The 26,065-nt window shown below is 54.0% G+C and overlaps 1 protein-coding gene across 1 annotated transcript; it reads left to right on the forward strand.

Moving 5' to 3' along the window:
* The first annotated feature begins 9,004 nt into the window (after positions 1-9,004).
* TMPRSS3 (transmembrane serine protease 3) lies at positions 9,005-24,728 on the forward strand. Its single transcript, XM_040484968.1, has 12 exons — positions 9,005-9,067; positions 9,142-9,316; positions 10,167-10,283; positions 10,654-10,777; positions 12,447-12,572; positions 13,767-13,810; positions 14,499-14,664; positions 15,410-15,579; positions 17,415-17,510; positions 20,132-20,274; positions 20,881-21,033; positions 24,050-24,728. Exons 1-12 carry the CDS (start codon positions 9,005-9,007, stop codon positions 24,065-24,067), a joined length of 1,395 nt encoding a protein of 464 aa, XP_040340902.1. The 3' UTR covers positions 24,068-24,728.
* The last annotated feature ends 1,337 nt before the right edge of the window (positions 24,729-26,065 follow it).

Here is a 26,065-nt window from a genome sequence, read left to right on the forward strand (position 1 = left end):
TTTTGGGACAGAGAGAGACAGAGCATGAACAGGGGAGGGGCAGAGAGAGGGGGAGACACAGAATCGGAAACAGGCTCCAGGCTCTGAGCCATCAGCCCAGAGCCCGACGCGGGGCTCGAACTCACGGACCGCGAGATCGTGACCTGGCCGAAGTCGGACGCTTAACCGACTGCGCCACCCAGGCGCCCCTGAGTTTTTTTTTTAAAGATGGGGATAACTTCTTTCTTAAATGTTTGAAAAGATTTATTGGCAAAGTGATCTCGGCCTAGAATTTCCTTGGAAAGTTTTAAATTATGGATTTAATTTATTTAACGGATACAGGAGTATTCTTCTAGTATTGGTTTCATTAAGTTGTTTTTCAAGGAATTCGATAGATAAATTCCTTAGATAAAATGTTATCTAAGTGGTCAAATTTCCTGGCATAGCAGGCCAGGTTTTTAAAAATTTCTTTCGATTTTGTTGCATAATTTTCTGTTTAGAGGTCTTGCAGTATTTATTAGATTATTCTTATGTATTGGATCATTTTTGATGCCACTGTAAATTATCTTTTTATTTATTTTTAAATGTTTTTTATTTATTTTTGAGAAAGACAGAGCATGAGTGAGGGAGGGGGAGAGAGGGAGACACAGAATCCGAAGCAGGCTCCAGGCTCCAAGCCGTCAGCACAGAGCCCGACGCGGGGCTCGAACCCACGAGCTGTGAGATCATGACCTGGGCCAAAGTTGGACGCTCAACCGATTGAGCCACCCAGGTGCCCCTAAATTATCTTTTCAAAATTTCATGTTCATACTCTTTCTTGCTGGTAAATCAAAATATTATTGCTTTCACATTATTTTACATTGAACTTATATGTAATTTTATGTCTGGCTTGACTTCCTTATTAATTCTCATAATCTTTCGAATTTTAAAAATCTTATATGTACAAAAATAGTTGTCTATGAATAATGATATTTTTATTTCTTTCTTACCAGTACATATTCTTCACTTTTAAATTTTCTTTACTTCTCTTTTTTCTTTTCTTCTTTTTTCTCCTCATTTACCTCCTTTTCTCCTCCTCCTCCTCCTCCTCATTCTCTTTCTTCTTCTTCCTCTTTGTTTTCCTTTTCTTTTTCTTCTTTTATTGAACTGGAACAAACTCCAAATGTTGAATAGATACGGTATATATCAATATTGTGCATCTCCCTGCATTCCCCCATTTCAGAGGAAAAGTTTTCAATATTGCACTTGTAAGTTTATAATTATGTTTTAAAATATCTTTTTGCTTTGAGGAATCCAAAAGATAAAACAATTTCATAATTAAATGAATGAAATATCTTAAATTTAAAAGTCTCAAAGTAGACAAAACTTGGTATCCAGAAGAAAAAAAAAGCAGATTTTGGGTCTGGAATATAGCCTCTACTCAAACATATTTTTCTTTTCTTAATAGTAAACCACTTTTTGAGCAACTGTGCTCACAACATATTAAAATATAAATTTCTCTGGAAAAAATCTTATTTGTGTAAGCCAAGAAATGCCCTCTCAAGCCCAATCCCTTTTTCTTACCTTGAAAATTTACCTTCCAAGACCAACAGTGAAGCGACAAAAGCTTCTTGATTGACAATTTTTCCTGTGCCTTACCCTCAAAGCCACCCTTCTCTCACTAACAGCATCAAGGTGGAGAGTGAGACCATGCCGGGACCTCAAGCTGGGTGCAGATGGTTACAAAAGCTTCACAGCTCATAGAGGACCCTCAGGGTAGGGTGTCCCTTCTCATACCTCCACACCAAACCCAGCAAAACACAGCCTCGGTGGAGGTCAGATGCCAGCCCTGGAGATGCTGATTTCTATTTCCTCTAAATTTGATTTTGAATTTGATGGGATTGATTTACAGGTGAACTTTCTGAGAGGCTGCTGTGTGGTCATAGACGTTCAGCCACCATCATGAGTCATCTCCCTGTTATACCTCGGCAAACAGACTTCATCTGAAACACATGCCAAGATGTCAACATGTTAATATATGAATGATTGCTTATGATTGCTTTTGGTTTTCCACGTGTCTACTCAGTATTATCCCACCACCTAGTTTGTGATCAGCTCATCTGTGTTTGTGGAGCCCCATCACACACTCATCGTTGTGCCGGGCATCACGAGAGTACATTCTAGACTCTGTCCTCCAAGAGATTTGTTCCATGGAGGCACCATCTACAGCAACCCAGGTGAAAACAAAGAAAGAATTAAGTTCTAAGTCTTCCGTCCCTGTCTTTGAGGGCAAATGTTGGTTTAAGGGCTAGAGACAGTAGTTACAAAGATGTAAAGGACGTATGGGTGAGCTTGAAGGATTCCTGGTCTTAAATCAAAAAACATTGAGAGGTGTGGGCAGGAAAACGAGACTGAATGAAACCACAATTGGATGAATATATTTCTTTGGCCTCATTGCCAGTGGAAAATCCTGCCACCGATACCTTTAAAACCAATCCCAAATCCAGCCTTTGCACCACCAGCATCCTGGTCCAAGTCACCGCCATGGTGACCCAGGTTTTCAGTAGCATCCTCCTGGCTTTCTGTGAATCCACCTCTGACTCTATACCTCTTGCACATGTGTAGAACCCGACTTTGCCCTGCTCAGCTCTTTGGTGGTTTTCCATCTCAAAGAAACCAAACCCGAGTCCTTCCAGTGTCCCAGGCCTTCCACGATCTGCCAATCTCCAAGCACATAGTTTTCTTGGGGTTCTTCAAACATCCCCAGCTCATCTCTCCTGGCCTTTGGAGTTGACGGTCCCATGCTTGGAACCATCTTAGCTCACAAGACTGACTTTGTCCCACCATGGAGGTCTTGACTAAAATACCACTTCTTCCTAGAAGCCTTCCTCCACCACCCTGCCTGATCACTCCCTAAGCCTCTCCCAGCCTCATCTTGTTCTAGCGTTTGTCATCACCTGAGACCACAGGTGAGTGCTTTGTCCCCTCTGCCATCTGCTCTGAGTTTAGATGCCAGGCTCATGGCAGATGGCCCATAAATATTAGGTGAATAAATGAATGCTCGATTCACACCCAGCTCCACTCCACTAGACTTCCAATGGGGCTCAGTCCTCTGCCCACGGCGGCAGGGCTATGTTCTCTCCTGACAAAACATCTTAAAGCTGTATTGTGTTCAGAAACCCCTTGGGACTTAGAGGCCCCCGCAGAAGAGAGTGCCAAGTGTCTCTATAGAGTGCTGACTGTGTGAGAACACCCTCAGGTTCCTTCTCTTTTGTCCGTGGAGCGGCTGTGAGTCTAAACTCAGACTCAGTCACAGGGAGGAATAGAAGCCCCCACCAAAGCGTTTCGCCTGCCCCTCTTGGCGCACTTGCTTAGCACAGGGCAGGACTTATCTGTTATTTTATAAAAGGAGTGTCTGTGTTCAGAAGACTCTCTTATGTGAAGTTTCTGAAAAGGTTTGCTTACCTTACTTACTAATTAAAGGCAAGTCACATTTTTCCCCTCCCTGGTCTCTGCACTCATACCACCAATGGCTATTTGATAGCCACAGCCATATTGGGTTACACAGATGCCCGCGATAATGCCATTCGCTGTGACGATTGAGTCGACAAGGCTGGGTGACTTGGTGGAAGGAAGTATTTCCCGATTGGACTACCCTGTTGGCAGCCTGCTTACCATCACGCTTGCTTTTATAATGAAAAAGGAAAATATTTCTGCTTTGGATGATGGCGGCTCCAGAAATGGTGAGTAAAGTGGGGGGGGGGGGGGCTGGGGAAGTGAGTCTCTTCTGAAAGGGGATTTCTCAACATTTTTCAGTGTTCTGAAACCGACCGCCGATGGTCTGTCTGGGAAGGGACTTCTGTGCCCAGGTTCAAGGTTTCAGAAACCATTTTACCATTTGTTCTTATTCTGGTCATAAAGTTAAGCTGTGTAATTTGCCACATGCTGATAGTAGGAAGCAAGTAACAGCAAGAATCAAAGGCAAAAATGCTGGATGTGAATTTATTAGTTTTCTAAGGTACCCTTCAAAGCCACTCTTGAGATGGAAATGAAACCAATCCTTTTAGCACATAACTCCTGCTTAGATTTTCCTAAGACCACAAAGACAAAGTGTGTGTTCAATGGCTTCGTAGCTTCTTTTCAAATCTCAAACATTGCCACCAACCGAACAGAAAGATGTAAGTGTCTATGCTTATATGCCCGTAGGAACCTCTTTGGAGGAAGCAGGTTCCCAGAGAACTCATGCCTGACTGATGCCTGGGAGGGCGAGTTGGGATTTCCTTGGGAACATTCCGCCATTTTCTTGCTCACTCCGCCCCTCTTAGAGTTGCAGGAATGAATTCCAGAGGCTTTTGACCTCTCTGGCTTTATGATAGGTGCAATTCTCTTGGAGGAAACAGAGCCCCAGTGTGGCTCTGGTGCAAGCCAGCGGTCCCCAGCCACTCCTCCCTTTGCTGTGTGGGAGACGGGGCATCCAGAAGGCATGGATATTTTCATCCTTAACTAGGTCATGTCCGCGTGAGCCCGGGAAGGGCTGTGTTTACAGGAAACTACAAATACGGTGGGTGAGCCTCCCCTCCCTGGTGCCATCTACATTTTTGGGGCACGGACATTATGTGAGTATAAAAAACTTGTCATGTTTACGATAGGTGTCCCACAGGTGCTGGCAAAGGGATGAGTTTACATGGGACAAAGAATGCAGACAAGAGAAGGAAAGTGCTTTGAAAGTGATTTATCTTCTGAAAAATAATGGTGCAGTAATTTCTAAATCGTGAAAAGGCATATCTCTAAAGATGGCTAGTGAATTGGTTTTAAGATTGGTAGACTACACAAGGGGAAAGTCATTATTTTAGCGGAAGTAAGTTCGTCGGTTTTTACTAACTCTGGAAGTTTCTCTGTTACCTGCTGTGGCTTGGAAAAAAATGCGTTCTCACTAGACAAATGGTTTGATTAATCGGTATTGAATGTGCTTTATGTGGATTGTTAGATTTCAGAGATTTAACGTGTCAAAGATGCGGTGATGCTAAAGCTATAAACAGGGAAACAAATGCTTTTTGTTCTTCCCGGTGAAGGAGGTGGAGGTCGATGTGGAGCCAAGTCTCAGAGGTCCTGAAATAGTCACCATGGGGGAAAATGACCCACCCGCGGCTGAGGCCCCCTTCTCCTTCAGATCGCTTTTTGGACTTGACGATTTGAAAATAAGTCCTGTAGCACCAGGTAGGTGGAACCAGGTGTGATTTCTGGGGAAGCGTCCCCAGAATGTCCCTCTGGGCACACACGCCACCAGGATTTCTCACACCCACAACCTGGATGCTTGCATTTCCTTGGGTTTACCAAACCCTGGAGAGGGGGCATTAGAGAGGGCATCACCTTGTCCAGCCCCTTACCAACTCCCAGAGAGAGAAGTTTGCATTCTCTGGATGGAGGTTTTCAGAAATTGAGACTCCAGTTGCCCCTGGGAGTTAGGAGTCAAGTCCTGCCGGGAAATCTCTGAGCGCCCCCTCCCCACAAAAGTCCCAAGAACTAGGACTCACCAGCTCTTCCAAGAAATTTAAAATAAGCTGGGCATTGCTGAAGGTATTCGATGCCCAGATTAAAATCCAACTGTAGGAGACAGGAGCCGCTCTGAGCAACAAGGAAGGAAAGCTGGTTTTGTAAAGAGGTCACAAACACAGGACTTGGCACGGTGAGCCGTAGCTCTCTGGTCCTGGGTGCTCTCAGGAGTGCTGACCTTTGGGGCCGGAAAGGGGGTCACCTGGGGGCTCTGGCTGAGGTTCCAGAAAACACGGAGTGGGGGCTGCCCTAATGATTCTTTTTAAACCCTCTGGACAATTGTGGTTGGTGGGGGGTGGTGGAGAAGACTTGAGGTAGGACAGGTTTTAAAATACAGCTCAAAAAGTTGGCAAAAATATACGTTTAAAAAATACCCTATCACCTGACCCCCAGGATATATTATGTTTGTCTTCATTCTCTTCCTGTCCTTGCTGATAAGTACACATTCACGCACAGTGTGGGTCCAGATGGGTGTTTTTCCATGTGTGCCTTGGTTTTTATAAATGCTTTGCATTCATAACATCACAACATCCCATCGAGTAATGCGTAATTTACATGGTTTTTAAAAATCATAATTTGACATACAATTGTTTCTAATATTTTTATAGTACGAATAATATGAGCAGGAATAACACCATACACAGTCACCTCTGCTAACTTTTGCTGACTTCTTCATGATTAATTCCTAGTGGTAGGAATTTAGTAGTGTTTTTAAAAAAAAAATGAGCAATGTATTGTTCTTTATAGAAATTTAGAAAACACAGTTAATCAAAAATACTTTTTTACTTTTTATTAAAAATTTTTTTTAATGTTTATTTATTTTTGACAGAGAGAGAGAGAGAGAGAGAGACAGAGCATGAGTTGGGGAGGGGCAGAGAGAGAGGGAGACCCAGAATTCGAAGCAGGCTCCAGGCTCCGAGCTGTCAGCACAGAGCCCGACACGGGGCTTGAACCCACAAACCGTGAGATCATGACCTGAGCCAAAGTCGGATGCTCAACTGACTGAGCCACCCAGGCGCCCCCAAAAAGATTTTTTTTTAATTGCCCACAATTTTACCCTTATTCAGAGAAAACCCTATTTGTGCTTTAGTATTGTATTTCTTGCCTTTTTCTGTCTAGCATATCAGCATTTTCCTTTGGAAGTGACATACACGATTTTGAAGGTCCCCCCCCCCAAACCAAACAATATTATGTTATTCTTTCCATGGCATTAAATAATTAAATTTTTTTTTTAGGTGTCGGCAAGCTATGGCCCATGGACCAAATCTGGCCCACTACTTGTTTTTATAAATAAAGTTTTATCGGAACACAGACACATACATTTATTCACTATTGTCTACGGCTGCCTTCATACCATAGTAGAGTTGAGTAGTTGCAACAGACACTATATGGCACCCAAAGTTTAAAATATTTACTGTCTGGCCCTTTACAGAAGAGGTTTGCCAACGCCCTTTCCCTATCATGTAACTAACTCTACACATCTGTTCTGTCACCAGTTCTTTCTGATGGACATTCAGGCTGTTTCCCGTGCATCGGTATTACACATGCTACCTCTTTAAGTGTCCGAGTCGGTAGAAATTTGTGCGCATCAATGATGACCTCTTAAGATAAAGTCCCAGAAGTGGTTTTACTATGTCAAAACCTCCATCCATTTCTTAAGCCTTTTGGTTCATATTTCCGATTCGAACTCTCAGAAGTTAGTTTCCACAGCATATACTCCTATCGATTGTAAGTGGGGGTCCATTTCTTTTCACTTTGGATGACAGTGGGGATGTAATCATGATAATAATAATAATAACAATAATGATAAATGTTGTGAGGTTGATATGTCGTTACATTTAATTTGCAGTTTCCCAGATTCCCAGAGAAGGTGGAAGGTTTTTTTCATGCTTTTTGATCATCTGCATTTCTTCTTTGGAGAGGTGCTATGCATTTTTGTTTTTTATTCCAAGCATGCCCTCAAAGACAGAACGAGGAGAGGGAGCAGGGCCACAGTACCGCCCACAGGGCACCATGGCCGAGGCACTATCAAGGGGCAAATGTGAATGGATACTAAACGTTCTAAATGAACAGCTATCTTTGAATGTACCATTTGGACTGATTTCCTAAATCCAGCTCTTAGACACAGAACGACTGGAATGATAAGAGGTCATTCTTGGGGTTCCTCCTGGTTTTTAAAGTGTAAATGGAGAGTGGGCTCTCAGTAAGGGGGACTCGGTGATGTGGTGCAGGCTTCCGAAGGCACGAAGGGATTGGGGGGAAGAGTCTGCTCTACTAACTCAAGACCGCAGATTGGTCGCCCTGAAAGGAATTGATCTCCTCTGCGGAGATAAGACAACCTCCATTATCATGATGTCATTCATCCATTCATCCATTCAGTTTCCTGACACAGTTGACCCTTGAACAGCACAGGGTTGGGTTAGGTTGCTGACTCCCCTCCACAGTCAAAAATCCACGTATAACTTTTGGCTCCCCCAAGACTTAACTACCGATAGCCTACGGTTGACCAGAAGCCTTGCCGATCACATCAACACTCAACTTAACAAGTGTTTTGATTGCTGTGCGTATTATATACTGTTCTTACAATAAAGTAAGCTCGAGAAGAGAAGGCGTGATTAGGAAAATCATAAGGAAGAGAAAATACATTGACCGGACCGTCCTATAAAAACTCCACGCGCAGTTCAAACCCGCGTTGTTCAAGGGTCAGCTGTATGGACAGCCGTATTGACCAAGGACCGCTGCCCGCCAAGTGTCGGTCTAGGCTCTGAGAGTGCAGCTGCCTGCTCATTGTGGCCAAAACAAAGACCTTGCCCTCTGCCTCCACCCCCTCGCTCTGTATCCTTCGGGCCACGAAGTGTGTGGCCTTTCTTCTTCCTGTTCCTTCTCTTACTCTCCTCCTCCCTCTCCTCCTTTCTTTCCCACCTCTTCCTCCCCATTTTTGTCTGGTAACCTTCGGGGTTCCTTGACTTGTAGATTCACCACCCCAATCTCTGCCCGGATCTTCACATGGGGTCGTGCCTGTGCATCTTCACACCATGTACCATGTGCATGTCTGTTTCTGTGTTCAAATGTCCCCCTTGTAAAGGACACCAGTTAGATTAGATTAGACCCACACAATGACTTTATTTTAATTAGTAAACACTTTTTTAAGTTTATTTATTTATTTTGAGAGAGACAGAGACAGCGTGAGCAGGGGAGGTGGGGGAGAGAGAGAGAGAGAGAGAGAGAGAGAGAACCCCAGCAGGCTCCACACTGTCAGCACAGAGCCCGATGCAGGGCTTGAACCCATCAAACCATGAGATCATGACCTGAGCCGAAACTGAGAGCTGGATGCTAAACTGACTGAGCCACCCAGGGGCCCCAAGTTCTTTTTAATTTGATGGTCTGTAAAAACTCCATCTCCAAATAAGATGATATTTGGGGTTCAACTTCAACATAATCGGGGATGGGGGGGTTACACAATTCAGCCGTAACACCGCCCCCCCAACCCAGGATGGACACAACGGGGCCAAGGGCGGAGAGTGTGGGGCTGAGCCCCGGGACAAAGTGTCCCCAGGTAGGTGGCCACTTGCTTTGGGCCGGAACATTCTCTGCTCCGGGGGAAAGGGGAATAGATAGCTAAATTTTAAGTTTTGTTTTATTGAAATCCGCCGCTCTGTGGCTTCCTGTTCTTGCCCCGCCTTTCGATTTTCAGATGCGGACGCGGTCGCGGCACAGATACTGTCCCTCCTGCCGTTGAAGTTCTTTCCAATCATCGTCATCGGGATCATTGCACTGATATTAGCACTGGCCATTGGTCTGGGCAGTGAGTACGATTCATTATTTAGTAGGCTCTCAAATGCCTATTCAGGCATTTAAACTTTCATGAGCCCCCCCATTCCCCCTGCCCCCAGCTCATGCCACTCAGCCTTAATTACTGGAGGCAAACGTCTTTGGGGTTTGCTGACTTTGAGTTTTATTTGCCTGCACGAGTGTAAAGCCAGCCTGGGGCCCAGGAGGGGCTGCTGGCCACACTCGGGGCTTTGTCACCAAGGAACCTGCCCGGTTGGAAGTGTCCCAAAGCAGCTGATGAAATAGAATCCTGCGGGCAGGAGGGGTGAGTGGCCGGGAGGAGAAGACAAGGAGGCCATTCATGCCGGGCCGGGCATACCTGCTATTTTTAAAAGAAGGTTCATGTGGCTTTTGAGAAAGTGAGTCATTTGGATGGGCTCTGATAGGGAACAGTATCTCATTTCCTCTTTCAAATGACCGGCCCACCTGCTCGGCTGTGTGGTCCATGGTCCCTTCTCTTCTTGCCTGGAGTCCAGTCGGAGACAACAGGTGGCAGATTGGGGGCTGCGTGGCCCTCACTCGGAGCTCCTTGCTCAGCAGGCTCAGCCAGTCGGCCCACAGCCAGGCCCTTTCTCTCTTGACCTTGAACCCCCCCCCCCCCCCCCCCGCATTGTGGCTCCAGGCCACATAGTGAGACAGCGGCCCCACCCTCTGGAATTTGGCACAGAAACCGGGCTGAGGGAAACAGGCTGCAATTTCAGTGCAGGTTTCATTATGGATGGTTTCATTATTGATGGCTCAAGGCCACGTGGCCAGTGGATGGTTGTTAGTGTTGAGCACCGAAGAAGCCCTTCCTTGCCACACCTGTCTTCTCCTTTCCTCAGTCCACTTCGATTGTTCCGGAAAGTACAGGTGTCGCTCGTCTTTCAAGTGTATTGAACTGACAGCTCGATGTGACGGGGTCTCGGACTGCAGGGATGGGGAGGACGAGTACCGCTGCGGTAAGGCCACGCTCTTCCCCGCGGAAGCACCACCCAGCCTTGACCTTCCCCATCCGTGAAGTGGGTCCAGGTCCACACCACTGTCAGGTCTCAACCTTAGCTGGGATCCGGCTGGCACTCATCCCCAGGGGTGGCCGGGTTGGGACAAGGCAGGGGCTGTCACCCGAGGCCGAGATTCGCCTGGGGAGGCCACAGGAGAAGTCAAAGAGAGCTGGGGGTCCGGGCCCGCCCACCAGGGGGGACGTGCCCCTGGCGGGGAGGGGCGGGCCAGAGGCAGCGGAGGAGGGACCTGGGCGGGCGGCAGAGGGGCCTCCGCCCGCGGGCTCAGGCCTCCGGGCCGCTAAGGGACCGCTCTGCCCGCGCCGTCCAGTCCGCGTGAGCGGCCGGAACGCGGTGCTGCAGGTCTTCACGGCTGCCGCCTGGAGGACCGTGTGCTCTGACGACTGGAGGGGTCACCACGCTAACGTCGCCTGTGCCCAGCTGGGGTTTCCAAGGTAACGTGAAGAGCATCACCAGCTGCCGGGTAAAGCGTTGGATGGCGGGTACGGGGGAGGGAGGAAGCTCCCTTTGGGCGGGTGGCTCGTCGGGCTGCGTCCCCACAGCAGCTGTCGGTGCTGGACGGCGTCCTCACGTCACAGGTGCGCGCACCGAGGCCCCGCACGCTCTGTGCCGATTTCACCGCGCACTGCACACAGGCGCACACACAAGCGCACATGCACGCACACCCACGTACAGGCACACGCATGCGCTCACACATACACACGTTCACATGCACACATGTGCACACATGCACACAGGCATGCACATGCACACAATTCAAACTCACACACATGCCACGCACACATACATACATGTGCACACACACATACATACACACACCTCACACAGGCACACACCCCTCCCCACACACATGCACACACACCACACACATGCACACATACACACATTCACATGCACACACATGCACACACATGCACACACACATACACTGCACACTCCACACACATGTGCACACACGTAATACACATACACACGCACACACATGCACACACACATACACACACACACCTCACACAGGCACACACCCCTCCCCACACACAGGCACACACACCACACACAGCATACACGTACACTCAGCACACACCCCACATACACATACATACACACATGCACACTCACAGCACATGCACATACACCACACACCACACGCCAACGTGCACACGCACCATATCACACATACACCACATCAGGCACATCACACACACACGAAGTCACATACGCTCACATATACTCACACAGCACACTACATCACACACATGTATACACTCAGACAACACGCAGCCTCATGCGCACACACACGTATACACTCACACATGCACACACACACACACACACACACACACACCGCTGCCCCCACCATCAGTGCAAAGGGCTGAAAGCCTCCACCGGCATTTCTGTTCCCTACGGAGGCCCTTTCTTGGACTCACGGCGGGGCGGGGGGGGGGGCATCCCTTCCCGGCTCCCCTGCTTCCCCCTCCTGGAGCGCCACCCCTTGCCCTGAACCGTACAGCCTCCCTCTGCTGTGCAGAAGGACCCAGAGACCCCTTCTCTTGAACCCCTGTCCGCCCGGCCAGGGCGAGAGAGTCCTGCCCACCCCAGCATGCGCCCCTCAGGGGACGTGCGGCCAAGGCCACGTTCCCCGGCTGCCCCTCAACGTGGCCCGTTCCCTTCACTACGAACCCGTCCTTCCCTCCCTATCTGGTGCTTCAATTCCAAGATGTACCTCCGTTCCCTTTCTGTTTTCTCTCCCTACTTCTTCCGAAAGCCCTTCTTTGCCCTCCTCTGCTCGGCTGTGTCCCGTGTCAACTGTCTGTGATGACAGAAGTAGGGGGGGCTGTTGAGCCGGATCACCTGGGTTCGAACCCCCGTGTCCTCCGCCCAGTTCCCTGACTCGGGCCTCGAAAATCTGGAGAACGGTAGCGGCCGCTCTCAAGGGTCGTGTGAGACTCCAGCGGCCTCGGAGCGCGTACGAGCGAGCCTGGCTCCCAGCGTGGTGGGGAAATGTCACGGCCCAGCGGGAGACGTGTGGCATTCTGACCGGAGCGCTGGCTTTGAAGCCGAGAGAATTCACGCGTGGGGTCTGCGTCCCCGGTGTGCTTGCAGCTACGTGAGTTCAGACGCCCTCAGGGTCGACCTAGTGGAAGAGCGGCTGCAGGGGGACTTCGCTTCCATCAATCACCTGCTGCCGGATGACAAAGTGACGGCTCTCCACCACTCGGTGTACGTGAGGTAGGCGGCCAGGGGGGCGCCGCTGTCTGCACGGGGTCGAGTCGCCTGCTGGCTTCGTCCAGTTGCGCGGCCCCACGAGGACCCAAGGGATGGGCGAGCGTTTCTCCGGATGCGAGGTGGGGGCTTGGCCACCGCGGCTAGACTGGGTGGACGCACCGGCTGGGGTGGAATACCCACCCGGAACCGGGCGAAGATGGCCCGGCAGGGGGAGGGGGTGGTGAGGGCTACGGGGCCCTCTCTTCATAGGCGCCGGGTGTGCGTGCGGGACAGGACGGAGGGACAAGGAAACTAGAAAGAAAGAGAGTAAGACCCATCTGTCTGTAAAGTACTTAACGCTCCCCGTTTCTCTTCTGTGTTTCCCCCAGCACTTCGTGGGGGAAGGTAAAATGAGATGCCCTTAAATGACAGGTACCCACGGCCCAGTCCCCGCCTAGTCCCCTGCCCCCACGGTCAGGCATCTCTATACGCTCTTCCGGGCACGTCGGACCCAATCCCAGGAGCGTGTTCTGTGCTCTGGGAAACACCGGCTGGTCAGCCTGTCATTGCATAATTCACAGTCCCCTCCCCCCCGGGGCCCACGTGCGATTCGTGGGGACAGCGCATCCCTTGTGTCCTAAAACCTCAGTCTGGTGACTCTCCCTTTTTCTTGCATGGTTGCATGAGCGAACTGGGGCTCGAAGGGCAGGGAAGGTCACGAAGGGACGCGGCTGGAGGTGTCCCGGCTCCCACCCGTGCCAGGGCGAGCACGTGTCATTCCTACAGCAATCACGGCTGTGTTCTGGGGAGGAGGGGGATCCGGGCTGCAAGGACTCTGTGCCAGGAGAGGCTGCCTTGCGGTCCAAAGGGCCCTTGGTGTCCTCCCGGGGCCGGCGAAGAACACTGGGGTAAAAATCCACCTGCACGTGACCCCAGTGCACGTTTGTATAATACGGGTCCTCGGTATCTCCTGTCACCAGCTACCAGAAGCTTAGAAATGCCCCGTGCCCTGTCGCATGCACAATCCTTCACGGTAGCCGAGTGTTTTGGGGTGAATGTGTGACCTCACACTCGTGTCGTAGACTAACATTGCAGTCTGTATTCCAGAGCAGGGGAATAGAATTGCTTTTTCTTTTACCCCAAGATTAAGTCTACAGAAGCGCCCGTTTCACAGGCCTCTGGGTATTTTCACCATAAACCTACTTTTTTCCTCCTCAGGGAGGAATGTGCCTCGGGTCACGTGGTTGCCTTGAAGTGCATGGGTAAGAGTTCTCCGACCACAGAGGTTGCTCCCGGACTCCTGTCCCCCCTGCCCGGCTCCGGCTGCCCGGGGTCCCCTCTCCTGGGTGCCAGGTGGGAACACTTGGGCCCCACCTGACAGGAGGAGGAGGCCAGTGCTGGCCCCTGTCACCCGATGGGGGCGGGGTGGTAGACAGCCCAGAGCATCTTCTCAGCAGCGGAAGGACCATGGTCCACGAGGCCCTGTCTCTCCGGGGTGGCTTCAGGAGCCTAACTGCTGCTTTCTCCTCCCCACCCCCTTCCCGCCTCAAGGAAAAGCCTGCACTGGCCGTTCAGTGCCCCAGGCTCCTTGCTCCTGGCCCCGGGGAGGGCTCGCCCCAGGGGGTGGGGTCTGGAGAAGTCAGGCCCGTGCACGCTGCCCGCATTACTGAGGGGAGCGCTGCAGAAGCCGGGCTCCGGTGCTCCCCCCCCCCCCCGGTGAGCCGTGGTCATACCGGGGTCACGGGCGCCACGGGGAGGGGTTCTTCCCACTGCACCCCCACATCTCCGGGATCTGCTCCCTCCTCTCCCCTCCCGGCTCTCTTTCTCAGCTGTGAGCTCTGGGAGGGCACAGGATGCCAGGGAGGGGGGGGGGGGGGGTTCTGTGGCTGTGACACAGTCTCCCCAGAAAGGTCTGTGGGATCCACCCTGAACCCTGTTCTGTCTCTGCAGCCTGCGGTCTGAGAATGGGCTACAGCTCGCGCATCGTGGGTGGAAACGTGTCCTCGCTCGCGCAGTGGCCGTGGCAGGCGAGCCTCCAGTTCCAGGGCTACCACTTGTGTGGGGGCTCTGTCATCACGCCCGTGTGGGTGGTCACCGCTGCCCACTGCGTCCACGAGTGAGTGTGCCCCTGGCCCCCCGGGCGTGGGCCTCATTGCCCGCAGATCTCCGTCTAGACTGGGTAGATTTCAGGGCTCAGCAGCAGGTCCGGAAAAAGCAGGCAAACAGACCAGATAGTCACAAAGTAACGTCCAGCCGAGGGACCCCCCCCCCCCCCCACCGTGGACCCACCACCACTGTCGCCGCTGGCTGTGACTGGGGACTCTGAGCTCATTCTGAGGATTTCAGGCCTGCAGCTCGTACAGAGAAGGTAGAAGGCGTCAGAAGGAAGCTCTGGTGCAGGGAGAAACCCGCCAGCCTCCCTGTGGCACTTACAGTGACGTGTGGCGGCCAAGAGGGCGGGAGGCAGGGCAGGCTGGCAGGGGGATTAGCTCGGGGAAAAGCCACACAGAGAGTCCCCAAACACTGGCTAATTCTCCGATGGCCTGTTTTGTTTTGTTTTCTGCCTCGCTCTGTTTCGGTTGCTCTCTGACGGAGAATGGGCCCTGACACACCCCTCACAGCCTCAAAGGTCCAGAAGTCCCAGAGGCGCGGGCACCGAGGCCTGCCTGGGAAACTCCTGGGGCACACTTGCACTTGTGCGGGGCACGGGGGCGTGGTCAGAGGCCAAGCGCGAGCTCGGGAGGTGCAGGGGGAGCCTCTGTCCCGGCCGCCCGCCTGGCACAGGGTCTCCGGACGTTTGAGGTCCGTGGGTTAGAGTATTTGGGGGTTTCTCGCCCCCCCTCTCTGACTTCTCATTGCAGCCTGTACATCCCCAAGTCGTGGACCATCCAGGTGGGCCTGGTTTCCCTGCTCGACAGTCCGGCCCCTTCCCACCTGGTGGAAAAGATCATCTACCATAGCAAGTACAAGCCCAAGAGGCTGGGCAATGACATTGCCCTCATGAAGCTGGCCGGGCCGCTCACCTTCAACGGTACGTCCGGGTCTCTCTGGTTTTCGGTTCCTCTTGTGCGTCCCAAGATTGTCTGTGATCGTCCGTTGAAGCATTTGTATGGCAGCCGCTTTGAAATCTTGCGGGATAATCCCGCTGGTTGGTTGATTCGTTTTGCTGCTGGCCTCAGTTTATTATCTTTTCTCACTGGCGTTGTGACTTTCCCGGTTCTTGGTACAATGAGTCACCTTCAGTAGCATCCCGGACGCTGGGCTGTTGCGTTAGGAGACGCTGGGTCCCTAGCCATCTTCGGGTTTAGCAGGTGGTGACCCTGTTCAGGCTCACTGTGCGTGACGTTCCTGTTTGTGGGCTGTGCTTCTGATGGTGTTGGATTTTAGAGACTATACGGCTCTACTTTGGTCAATTGGGTTTGTCTGGTTCCACTGGGGCTCCCGCTGGTGCCACCTTTCTTCCTGCTGGTGGTACCTGGAGACGAAAGGGACTTCCCCAGGCCAGGCCACCTGGTGCCCCCAGGTGGCGGAAGGGGGTCTCTGGCCCGTGGGGACAAAGAACTGTTCCCTGTCCTGGAGCTGCTTGTGGTGAGGTCCCCTGCCGGGGCCACTCCTCTGCCCGGTGTCTCAGTCGTGGACTTCCCAGGTCAGCCCGCGGTTGTAGCGTGATCGTCCCTGCCGCCGTTTCTTAACTAGCCGGAAGATACTGGCACCTGCAGCTCCCAGAGGGACTCAGAAACATTCTCTCCCACCCAGAGGCTGAGCTCAGCAGGCCACGTTTCTCCATGGGGGACAGCAAGTCCTGACCTCCGGCAGTTACCAGAATACCAGAAAAGCCACCCGGGATAGAACTCTCAAACACTTTGCAGAGGCGAAGGAAGGATTAGGAGCCCACTGCTAAGTCAATCAAAGCCCCCTTCTCCCTCCCCAGCAGCTTGGGGCGCGGGCGGAGGTACAGTCAACGGGGCCCCTTATGCAGCGGGATCCCGGCACAAGGTCAGTGGCAGGTTTGACCTGGAAGAATCAGCAGCGTGTTCACAAGCCCAACTCGGGGCTCGAACTCGTGAACCGTGGGATCACGACCTGAGCCCAAATCAGGAGCCAGACGTCCAACTGACGGACCGCCCCCCCCCCCCGGCACCCCCGCGCCTGTACCTTGATAAAAGTTAACGAGCGCCGTTATTATTTCTCTGCCTTCCCATCACCGTCCCGTGCAGAAAAGCTCAGAGCGTGTCAGAATGTATTCACCTGACAGCCTCACGCAGCCATGACCCTGCCTCTGGCGGAGGGCTTATGTGACACGGCCGGCAGGGACAGGCAAGCTTCTTGCCTCCAGATGTGTCGGGAGGGACGGGAATACTAATGGAGGGATGTTTCCTAAGGCGACGTACCCATGGTCCAGACCAGGAGCGGGCAAGCCGGGGCCCCGGGACCGAATCTGACCCTTTGCCTGTTTTTGCAAACGAAGTTTCCGTGGAACAGGACCAGGTGCATTTGTGGCTGCTTTCACGCCCCTGTGGCAGATAGGAGCAGTTACGACAGAGACCACGGGGCCACAAAGCCTCAGGTATTTACTATGTGGCCCTTCACAGAAAATATGCCAGCCCCTGGTCCAGACTCACTCACGGTGCCACGGTTTAGGGGTGTTTGAAGGTTTATGGCTCTGGCCGGGGGAAGTCCCTGCTCTGAGCCGGTAGCTTTCAACATGACCCAGGGCTCGACCTTCCTTTGGGAGCCGGTTTGAGCCCCTCGGAGAGGCAGACGCCGGAGAGATTAATTGTTTCCTTGGACTAGTGTTTCAGTCAAGTTCAAGGCTGTTGTTTCTGCTTCAGTCGAGTTCAAGGTTGTTGTTTCCCCTTGGAACAGAGATGATCCAGCCAGTCTGTCTGCCCAACTCCGAGGAACAGTTCCCTGATGGAAAAATGTGCTGGACGTCAGGATGGGGGGCCACAGAGGATGGAGGTCAGTCATCTGAACTCGAGATTCTAAGTCCAGGGAGCCCAGAGCCGCAAGGTCAGGGTGGACGCCCACGGCCACACGCTCCTCCCGTGTCCCAGCGCAGTGTCCCCCCCGCCGTGTCCCCCCCCCCCCCCGGCGCACCCCCCCCGGAGGCTCACAAATCCCGGGCAGGGGGTGCGGGTCGACCACTGGACGCACGATCTCCGCAGGGCGCTTGTGGGTCAGAGTCATGGTTCCGTTTGTCTCGGGATGTGAAATTGCAGACTTTGTCAGGAGAGGAACAAATCGGAAAGGGGAACCGTGGCCACCCCTTGCCAGGGAGACCTTTACCGAATGACCAGGGGGGGTCTCCTTCCTCCTCCTCCCCATCCTGTGAGCACACAAGGACCCCCTAGAGAACCCCTCCCGAGGTCTGTTCAGAAGACAGACGTTCGTAACTGGTGAGGACTTTGGAAGATGTGTTATTTCACTCAAGCAGAGAAAGCAGACAAACGGAACCCTACCACTCTAATCCTAACAGAAGTAGTCATCTTAGTAAGAACCGTGCACGCAGTTGGAACCCGCCCCATCCGTCCTCGGGGGGCACACGTGTGCTCGCCACCCGTGGAGTTTTTTCGCCAATTGCTTTCTCTCTGGTAGGAAGAGCGTGGGTTTCGTGGGGCTGTTGCAGCAAAGGTCCATAAACAGGGGATCTTTAACAGCAGAGGCTCATTGTCTCTCGCTCTGGAGCCGAAAGTCTGAGATCAAAGTGTCCCAGGGCCGGTTCCTTCTGGAGGCTCTGGGGGTGAAGAACCTGTCCCCAGCCCCTCCTTCGGCTTCCGATGACTCCAGCCATCCTTGGCTTCCCATGACTTGTAGACACATCCCTCCAGTCTTTGTCCCAGCCTCACATGCCCCCTTACCCCATGTCGCAGATCTCTCCCCTTTCTCTGTAAGTCTTTGGCTTAAAGCGCACCCTAAATCCAGGGTGATCTCATTTTGAGATTCTTACCTTAACTACATCAGCAAAGACCCTACTCCAAATAAGGGCACCTTCTAGGGTTGCGGGTGAGCGTGTTTTTGGGGGGTGGGTGCAGCTCACCCCAACACAGAAAGTTCAGGATTTCCCTCTCGAGGCTTTTTAGTTGAGTCCGCTCCCTCCCGAATGTCCAAGGCACCCCGGGGCGTACCCAGATCTTCCGCGTGCAGGGTCCCACCCGTGTGGCTGGCTGCTTCCTCTCGCCCGTACTAGAAGCTTCTTCCGCACACATGCTGAGCTCCGTTTCACCACATACCAGGTGCCGAGCCGGATGTCTCCGTGAGACACTGCCTGCTTCTCACAGCAGCCCCTCGGCGGGGAATTCTTTTTGTGGTCGTCTCGAGGGCCAGGAGACTGGGGCTGAGGGGGTGCCGAGCACCTTGCCTGGGCTCCCACGGCCAGGTGGCGGGAGGTCTGCCGCGTTCACGCTCCCCCCGCAGCCCTGTTCATGTCGTCCCTCATGACTTGACGTGGCAGATTATATTCTGACTTCCCTGGATCCTGTGGGGCGAGTAGGGAGAGGAACCGTTCTCAGTCCAACCTGCGGCCAGTGGTCCCCATACAAGTGGCTGTGTGGGTGGATCGGGGAAGCCCGTGCAGAAAACAGGGTATAATTCACACCCAGAGAAACTCAGCGTGTGGGTTGGAGGAGCAGGCGCCCCACACCACCTGCTGATGCGTGCCAGAGACGTGGGAATAGAGGTGTGTCCCTTGTTTTAAGCCTATAAAGCGTAAGGATAACTGCTTTACAAACGGGTTAAGTTACAGGGTGTCGATCCCTTCGGGTCGGTGGTGGGGCTAATCCAGATGCACCATTTCCCTTTGCCGCAGCAGCAAGCCCAAACTTAGTGGCTTTAAACCCACGAAACGTGTTATCTGACAGTTCGAGAGGTCGGGAGTCCCAGATCCGTCTCCGTGGGCCGGAATCAGTGTGTCGGAAGGGCTGGTCCCTCCTGGAGGCTCTGAAGGAGAGTGCGTTTTCTGGCCTTTTCCAGGATCCGGGACCGCCTGCACTTCCTGGCTCGTGGCCCCTCCTCCACCCTCCCAGCCGCTGGCAGAGCCCCATCCAGTGTCCCTCCTGTCTGACCTCTGCTCCACACCATCGTGTCTTCCTCTCTGACCCTTTTACGGATGCTCATGGTGACATTTAGAGGTCCCCCCAGGCCACCCAGGATCATGCCTCCACCTCAAGGCCCTTTTGCCATGGAGGGTGACACGAACACAGGCCCCCGGGGTGGGGATGCCGGCGTCTTTGGGAGGACACTTTTCTGCTGACCGCACCCGGGTTCTGCCCACAAACTGTGTGTGTGACCTTCATGGGCCTCAGTTTCCCTACTGCAGCTCAGACAGCTCTGAGGACTGAACGGGCTGCTGTGGGTCGAGTGCTCAGCCCGAGGGGGGCCCTAGGGAGGTCCATGCCGGCTACTGCCGTCCGCCCTCCTCCTGATGCGCATCGACGGGGCCGCAGGGCCCACACAGCAGGGAGCTCGCCACAGCCACGAGCCATCCGTCCACCTCCAGGAGCCGCCTCCTCTGCCCCCAGAGTGTGGTGGCCTGCCCCTCACCCGTCCCGGTGCGTGCCCTCTGAATTCTTGCTCTGCCACAGGCGATGCATCCCCGGTCCTCAACCACGCAGCCGTGCCTTTACTCTCCAACAAGATCTGCAACCACAGAGATGTGTATGGAGGCATCGTCTCCCCCTCCATGCTCTGCGCCGGCTACCTGAAGGGCGGTGTGGACAGCTGCCAGGTGGGGGCCCTTGGTCACCTCCGGGGGCCACAGCCGCGGGTGAGGCTCTGGAACGGTGACCCGGCCTGTGGGACAGGCCACGGCCAGCACTTCCCTGTGACTGAAAAGCAAATATACAGGGCGTGGGGAAGAAGTTTGCTCAAGATATCCCTCCCTTTCCTGGCTGCCGGCCCAGTGTACCCACCGCTCCCACTCTGGCTGGGTGCTGGCAGTGGGAGGGGTCTCCAGGGCGCTCCTCGCCCCAGCCCTGGCTCTCAGGGTTTGGGGGGGCGGGGGGCAGGGTGGCAGGTGGGAACCCTGGATCTGAGCCTCACCCGTGAGGTGAGATTCCATCACTGCCTGAGCCCAGCCCCCGCCAGGCAGACCCTCCCTCTGAGCTGCCTTGACCTTCACAGTTCGGCGCATCCAGAATCTGGCGGGGAGACAGAGGGGGGAGACTGTCCTCGGGGGACCCAGGACCCCAGTGCTGGGAGTGCTAACAACCCCTCTTGGAGGCTGGGGGAGTAATGTGGAGCCATCGTGGAACCGAGTTTGAGCTACAAAGGGGGGGATCGTGGTGCTGAGACAAGGGACACGCACAGCAGTGCCTCTCTCCTCGCCACGTAGGGAGACAGCGGGGGACCGCTGGTGTGTCAGGAGAGGAGGGTGTGGAAGTTGGTGGGAGCGACAAGCTTTGGCATCGGCTGTGCCGACGTGAACAAGCCCGGCGTCTACACGCGCATCACCTCCTTCCTGGACTGGATCCACGAGCAGTTGGAGGTGGGTGCAGCTCACACTGGCCCCGTCACTGGCCTCCGGCATCCTCTTCTGCGGCCCCAGCGCTGCTGTGCGAGCCAGGGAGCGATCACTGGGTGGTCTGTTCAGCAAGCGGTGTTCCGTGGCCGCTGGCTGGTGGTCAGGAGCATGGCTAGTCCCATAGGCAAGGCTCCGTGAGGGGTGGGGACACACAGGGCGGCCGAGGCAGAAACGAGATGGACAACTTGCTCCACCAAGTGGGGAAAGGGGGACGGGTGGCCGAGGATGAGCCCCTGGGGATGGAGATGAATCCCGTGGGCACGTGTGCGTGGAGTGGAGTGTGGACCAGGTGCAGACAGGAGGTGAGGGTGTGAATCTGCAGCGCCCCAGGGCCCCACTGAAGAGTTTGGACCTTGCGGAGAGCCAGGGATGGGCTGGAGAGTCTCTGACCTCGGGGCCGAGGTGGGGGCGTCCCAGGACAGCTTTGCACTTTGGGGCAGCCTCCCTGGAGGAGGAGGGAACAGGTCGGTGAGTCCAGCTCGGCAGGACCAGGGCGCGCAAGAGAAGGGAGCACCGCAGGCGGACAGGAGGGAGGAGCAGGAGGGAGGCGTCGGGGCCCGGCCGCACGGGGGCGTCCGCACAGCCTTCTGCCTTGTGAGCGCTCAGCACGTATTTGCAGACTTGACCTCCAACTCCGAGCCGCACCACTCACGCCTTAGAATAGCTTCAAAGAGCTTGAGATCTTCCTTTTGCTTTTAGAACAAAGGCCAAATTTACATGACATAAAATTAACCGTTTTCAAGCAGACAATCCAGTGGTATCTGGGCTCTTCAGTGTTGTAAAGCCTGCACCTTGATTGCAGGGTCGGGAATGCCTTCGCACCCTGAACTGAACCTCACGCGTGGTCACCATCCCTCCCCTCCCCTCCCCTCCCCTCCCCTCCCCTCCCCTCCCCCCAGTCTCTAGCAAGCAGTAATCTGCTTCCTTCCCTAGATCAAAGACCTTTTAATTTTTTTTTAAGTTTATTTATTTTTGACGGGGAGGGGGTGGAATGTGAGCTAGGGAGAGGCAGAGAGAGAGGGAGACACAGAATCCCAAGCAGCTCCAGGCTCCGAGCTGTCAGCACAGAGCCCAATGCGGGGCTCGAACTCGCGAACCGTGAGATCATGACCTGAGCCGAAGTCGGACGCTCAACCGACTGAGCCACCAGGCGCCCCGATCAAAGACCTTTTAAAATGCTCCTTTTAATTTGAAACAACTGGCTAAGAAAAACATCAAAGACCTCATGTGCCTTGGACATTAATTTCCCCGCTCTGCCTCCAGGCTGAGGCCTGCTGTGCATCCTCGGCAGGGACGGATGCTCCCTACCCTCGGTGCCGGCTCATCCATCGTGAGGCGATGCTGGGAGACAGGCCTTTCCTGGAAACGTCCACTGGCACTCATCTTGTCGGCCGGCAGACCGGCCCGGTGCCCACTGCTGGGACATGTCACACACTCTTAAGTGCAGAATCCAGCCCCCAACCATCAACCTCTTTGGAAGCAAGAGAAACGGATTTCTGTTTGCAAGAGCAGTCCTCTGGCCGCAGTGGCCTCGATGGCCGGTGACGGGACCCCAGGGTGCAGAGGGCCGTGTGGGTGCGGGGGGTGGAGGGCAGGGAAGGGGCAGTCGCCCACAGAGCCACGGAGGTGCTCCCTCCACGCAGCTGCACTCGGGGACAGACGGTCCATGTGGCCGAGCTAGTAATCATGGAAGGTCGAAACGGGGGCAGGTCCAGGAAGTCCACTCCCCATCTTCAAGCTGGGGAGGAGGGCTGGCTCCTGGGAGAACAAGATTCCCGAGTCTGGGAGCCTTCTCACCGGGGTGCCAGGTGATGTCTTGCCCCAGTTCCCTCAGTGTCATCTTGGGTGGCAGGTCCTAGGACCATCCCCATATTACAGTGAGGGGACCTGGGTAAGGCCCCCGGAGCTAGTGACAGCAGAGTGGGACTCCAGTCCCCGCGCATGCTGCTGGGATCTCCACCGTGGGGGTACGTGGGACTCCCCCCGGCTGTTTGTGCACGTTGACGATCCCCAGGCCCCTTCTTCAGAGGTCTGATCTGGCGATTTTGATGCACGGGGTCTTAAGGGAAGACACTTTGGGAAACACTGGTGCGGGCCACGTGGCTCCCTGGGGGGCCATTAAAAGGAGCTCCCAGGGGTGCCTGGGTGGCTCAGTCGGTTAAGCATCCGACTTCGGCTCAGGTCACGATCTCGCAGTCCGTGCATTCGAGCCCGGCGTCGGGCTCTGTGCTGACAGCTCAGAGCCTGGAGCCTGTTTCCGATTCTGTGTCTCCCTCTCTCTCTCTGACCCTCCCCCGTTCATGCTCTGTCTCTCTCTGTCTCAAAAATAAATAAACGTTAAAAAATAATTAAAAAAAAAAAAAAAAAAAAAAAGGAGCTCCCACCCTCCCGGGCCCCAGATGAGCAGATGCATGGATGCTGGATGGATGGCTCCCTTGAGGCCAGAGGCGCCTCAGTCACCAGCTGCCTCGGGGCCACTGGGGGCCGGTATGCGACACGCCCTTTTGCAAGGGTCTTCAGGTGTCCTTGGGAGGGGGGAAGGTCCAGAAGAGGTTTCCATTCCCAAGGGAAGTTTTCCAGAGGGTCTGCATCTTTGGTTGTTTCTTTGAACATGGCGCCCGGACCTTCCGAGAGCCCACCCAGGACTGCCCACTGGCTCATCTTCTCTTTTATCCACTATGTTCTGTGCTTGGGGCGTAAAACGTAACTGTTTTGGCTCGAAGCAGGACTGCCAAGGCTGGGGGAGTCACGGGAAACTAAGGAGAGGACTCAGTCAGGGACGGACGATGCGGGGGCGCGTGCGGGTAGGAGAGCTGTCCCATGCGTGCCTGGGACCGCTTAGCAGGGGCCAACCTTGTCCCCATTGATGCTGGGGACCCCCACACTTCACTCGTGGCAAAATGCAGGCGCCTACTCCATCTCGGCGCTGGAGGCCGGCCTGACGGGCTAAAGAAGGTAACAGCTATGTTTTCATTCCTAGAGGGACCTGAAAACCTGAAGAGAGGGGAACGGGCCGCCACCTTGAGTTCCCGCCTTGATGGAGACATCCCGTCCTTGCGCGGGTCCCCGGGGTGGAAACTCGCAGCCTGAGCCAGCGCCTCGGGTACTCTTCCTTCTGGAGCCACCGCGGAGCCCCAAGAAGGAGCATCTTTCTGCCCCGGCACCTCCAGAACAGCTCCTAACCCCTCTTCGAGCCACTGGGGTGTCGGGCTAAAATGGCCCTGAAGCTCCTTTGTGACGTGCCCTTCACTGAGCTCAGAAGCAGGAACGCCTTCGTGGTGCTACCTTGCCCCCCTCGTCCATTTGGTTTTCTCTGCCCTGGGGCATTCACCATGACTGACGAGACAGGCAGATCTCACCACAGGCCACACCGGCGCCCAGTGGGGACACGCCAGCCCGGAGCCACAAGGGGGTGTCGTGATAAATGTCCCTGTCTGCACGTTTTTTATCCCTAGGCGCCGGAACCAAATCAGGTCTTTCTACTTCCAAGATCCCTTTTTGCCTGTGAGAACTTAACCCACAAGTGATTCCTTGTTAGGTTTCTTTCTAGTCTCTCTTTGTAGTATTTGGTGCTTGGTGTAGTATTTGCCCTTTACTTCCAAGGGACGTGTGCTCTCTTAACGCACCCGTCAATCAGAGCTCGTCTGAATGAATACCGACCACTCGTGTAAATCTGAATCATAATTTTAACTGGGGAGCCTTGATCACTTTGATCTCCTCTAGATACGTTGTGGGTTTTGCATTCTTCTGGTGGAACAGGTTTCCCGGCAGATGAGAATTCTATCCAGAGACTCGGAAGCAGAGGGTGGGTGATGAGAGGTCACTGGAATAAGACAGGACCACCTAACCCCGCGTAGGGGGTGCCGAAGGCACAGCGGGCAGTCAGGTGTCATCAAGAGGCCGAAGCCTTCCCTGCGTCTCTGCCTGGTTACCCACGCACCTCTGTCACCCCCAGGCACACGCATCACAGGAAGGGGTACTTGTAGGCAATTTCTGTCTGGAGGTATTTCATCACCGATGAAGGCGTCAGACGTGAATCTATTGCTTTGCCTTGAGGCATCGGTAGGAAAGATGGTGAGTTTCAGAGAGCAGGCAGGGGCCTGGGGAGGCAGAGGCCGCGGGGAGCCTCCCAGCACGTCCGAGACCCCGGGGGTGGGGGGTGCTGCACAGGGAGAGAGAGAGAGCCCCGGCAGACTGGCCGCTTAGCAATCCCATCTGTGCCCCACCAGCCCTGCCTCACTACACAGATCTCCACGTGTCAGAAAGGGACAAGAGCGTTTTTATTTTAAGGGGTTTTGCCCAGGCCTCTCTGAAGGTTGAGGTACAGTAGCTCCTGCGTGGGGCGTCCGAGTTGTGAAGGCAGGAGGGATGCCGTATGTGACCTCAGCTGGGAGCCCTTGACCGTGGGGCTAGCGCATTTGAATGGCTAGACATTGTGACTCCATCCTTCCTTAATTACTATTGAATTGTGTTGGGAAATATTTGCTGTCTCACAATCTTTCAGAAGGTCTTGAGTAATCCCAACGGCAGGCAATTAATCAGGGTGGACCGTGTGCCTGGCACTGCTCTACCTACCGCATTTCCTGTGTGCTCTCTTTTATCGTCGCAACGACCCTACGAGACAGGAATTATCGTTAGTCCCGTTCCGTAGATAAGGAAACTGAGGTGTGAGAGGAGTGAGTTTCCCAAGCCCACGTGTGGGGCCAGTGGGGCCTTGGGGGTTTCCACTAGGCACGTGGTACCAGCACGAATTAAAGCAACGAACTCACCGCAAAGCCACGCTCGGTGGCATCTGGGTCTAAAGAGACTTTGCTCCACCGGCTTCAACCCATCTGGGACGTATCAGCCATTCAACGTCATGGTCAACTGCTTCCTCCTCTAGAAACGTCTGGTCTCAGTGGAGGCCCCTGTTGGCTGCAGCCAGAGCTTCGTGGGTGGAGCGCTTTCCAGTTTTTTCCCTTGTTTCGGGGGATACGCCTTAGCATCTACGTCATGC

The sequence above is a fragment of the Herpailurus yagouaroundi genome, unplaced genomic scaffold, assembly GCF_014898765.1.
Source record: "Herpailurus yagouaroundi ecotype Mexico unplaced genomic scaffold, PumYag 162, whole genome shotgun sequence".
NCBI classification, from domain to species: Eukaryota; Metazoa; Chordata; class Mammalia; order Carnivora; family Felidae; genus Herpailurus; species Herpailurus yagouaroundi.

Excerpts from the sequence above, each read along its gene's own strand:
- TMPRSS3 (XM_040484968.1), top strand. The coding sequence starts at position 9,005 with ATGGACACAACGGGGCCAAGGGCGGAGAGTGTGGGGCTGAGCCCCGGG. Across the intron at positions 9,317-10,166 it reads ACTGGCCATTGGTCTGGGCA|TCCACTTCGATTGTTCCGGA; the intron begins GTGAGTACGATT and ends TCCTTTCCTCAG. Across the intron at positions 13,811-14,498 it reads GGTTGCCTTGAAGTGCATGG|CCTGCGGTCTGAGAATGGGC; the intron begins GTAAGAGTTCTC and ends CTGTCTCTGCAG.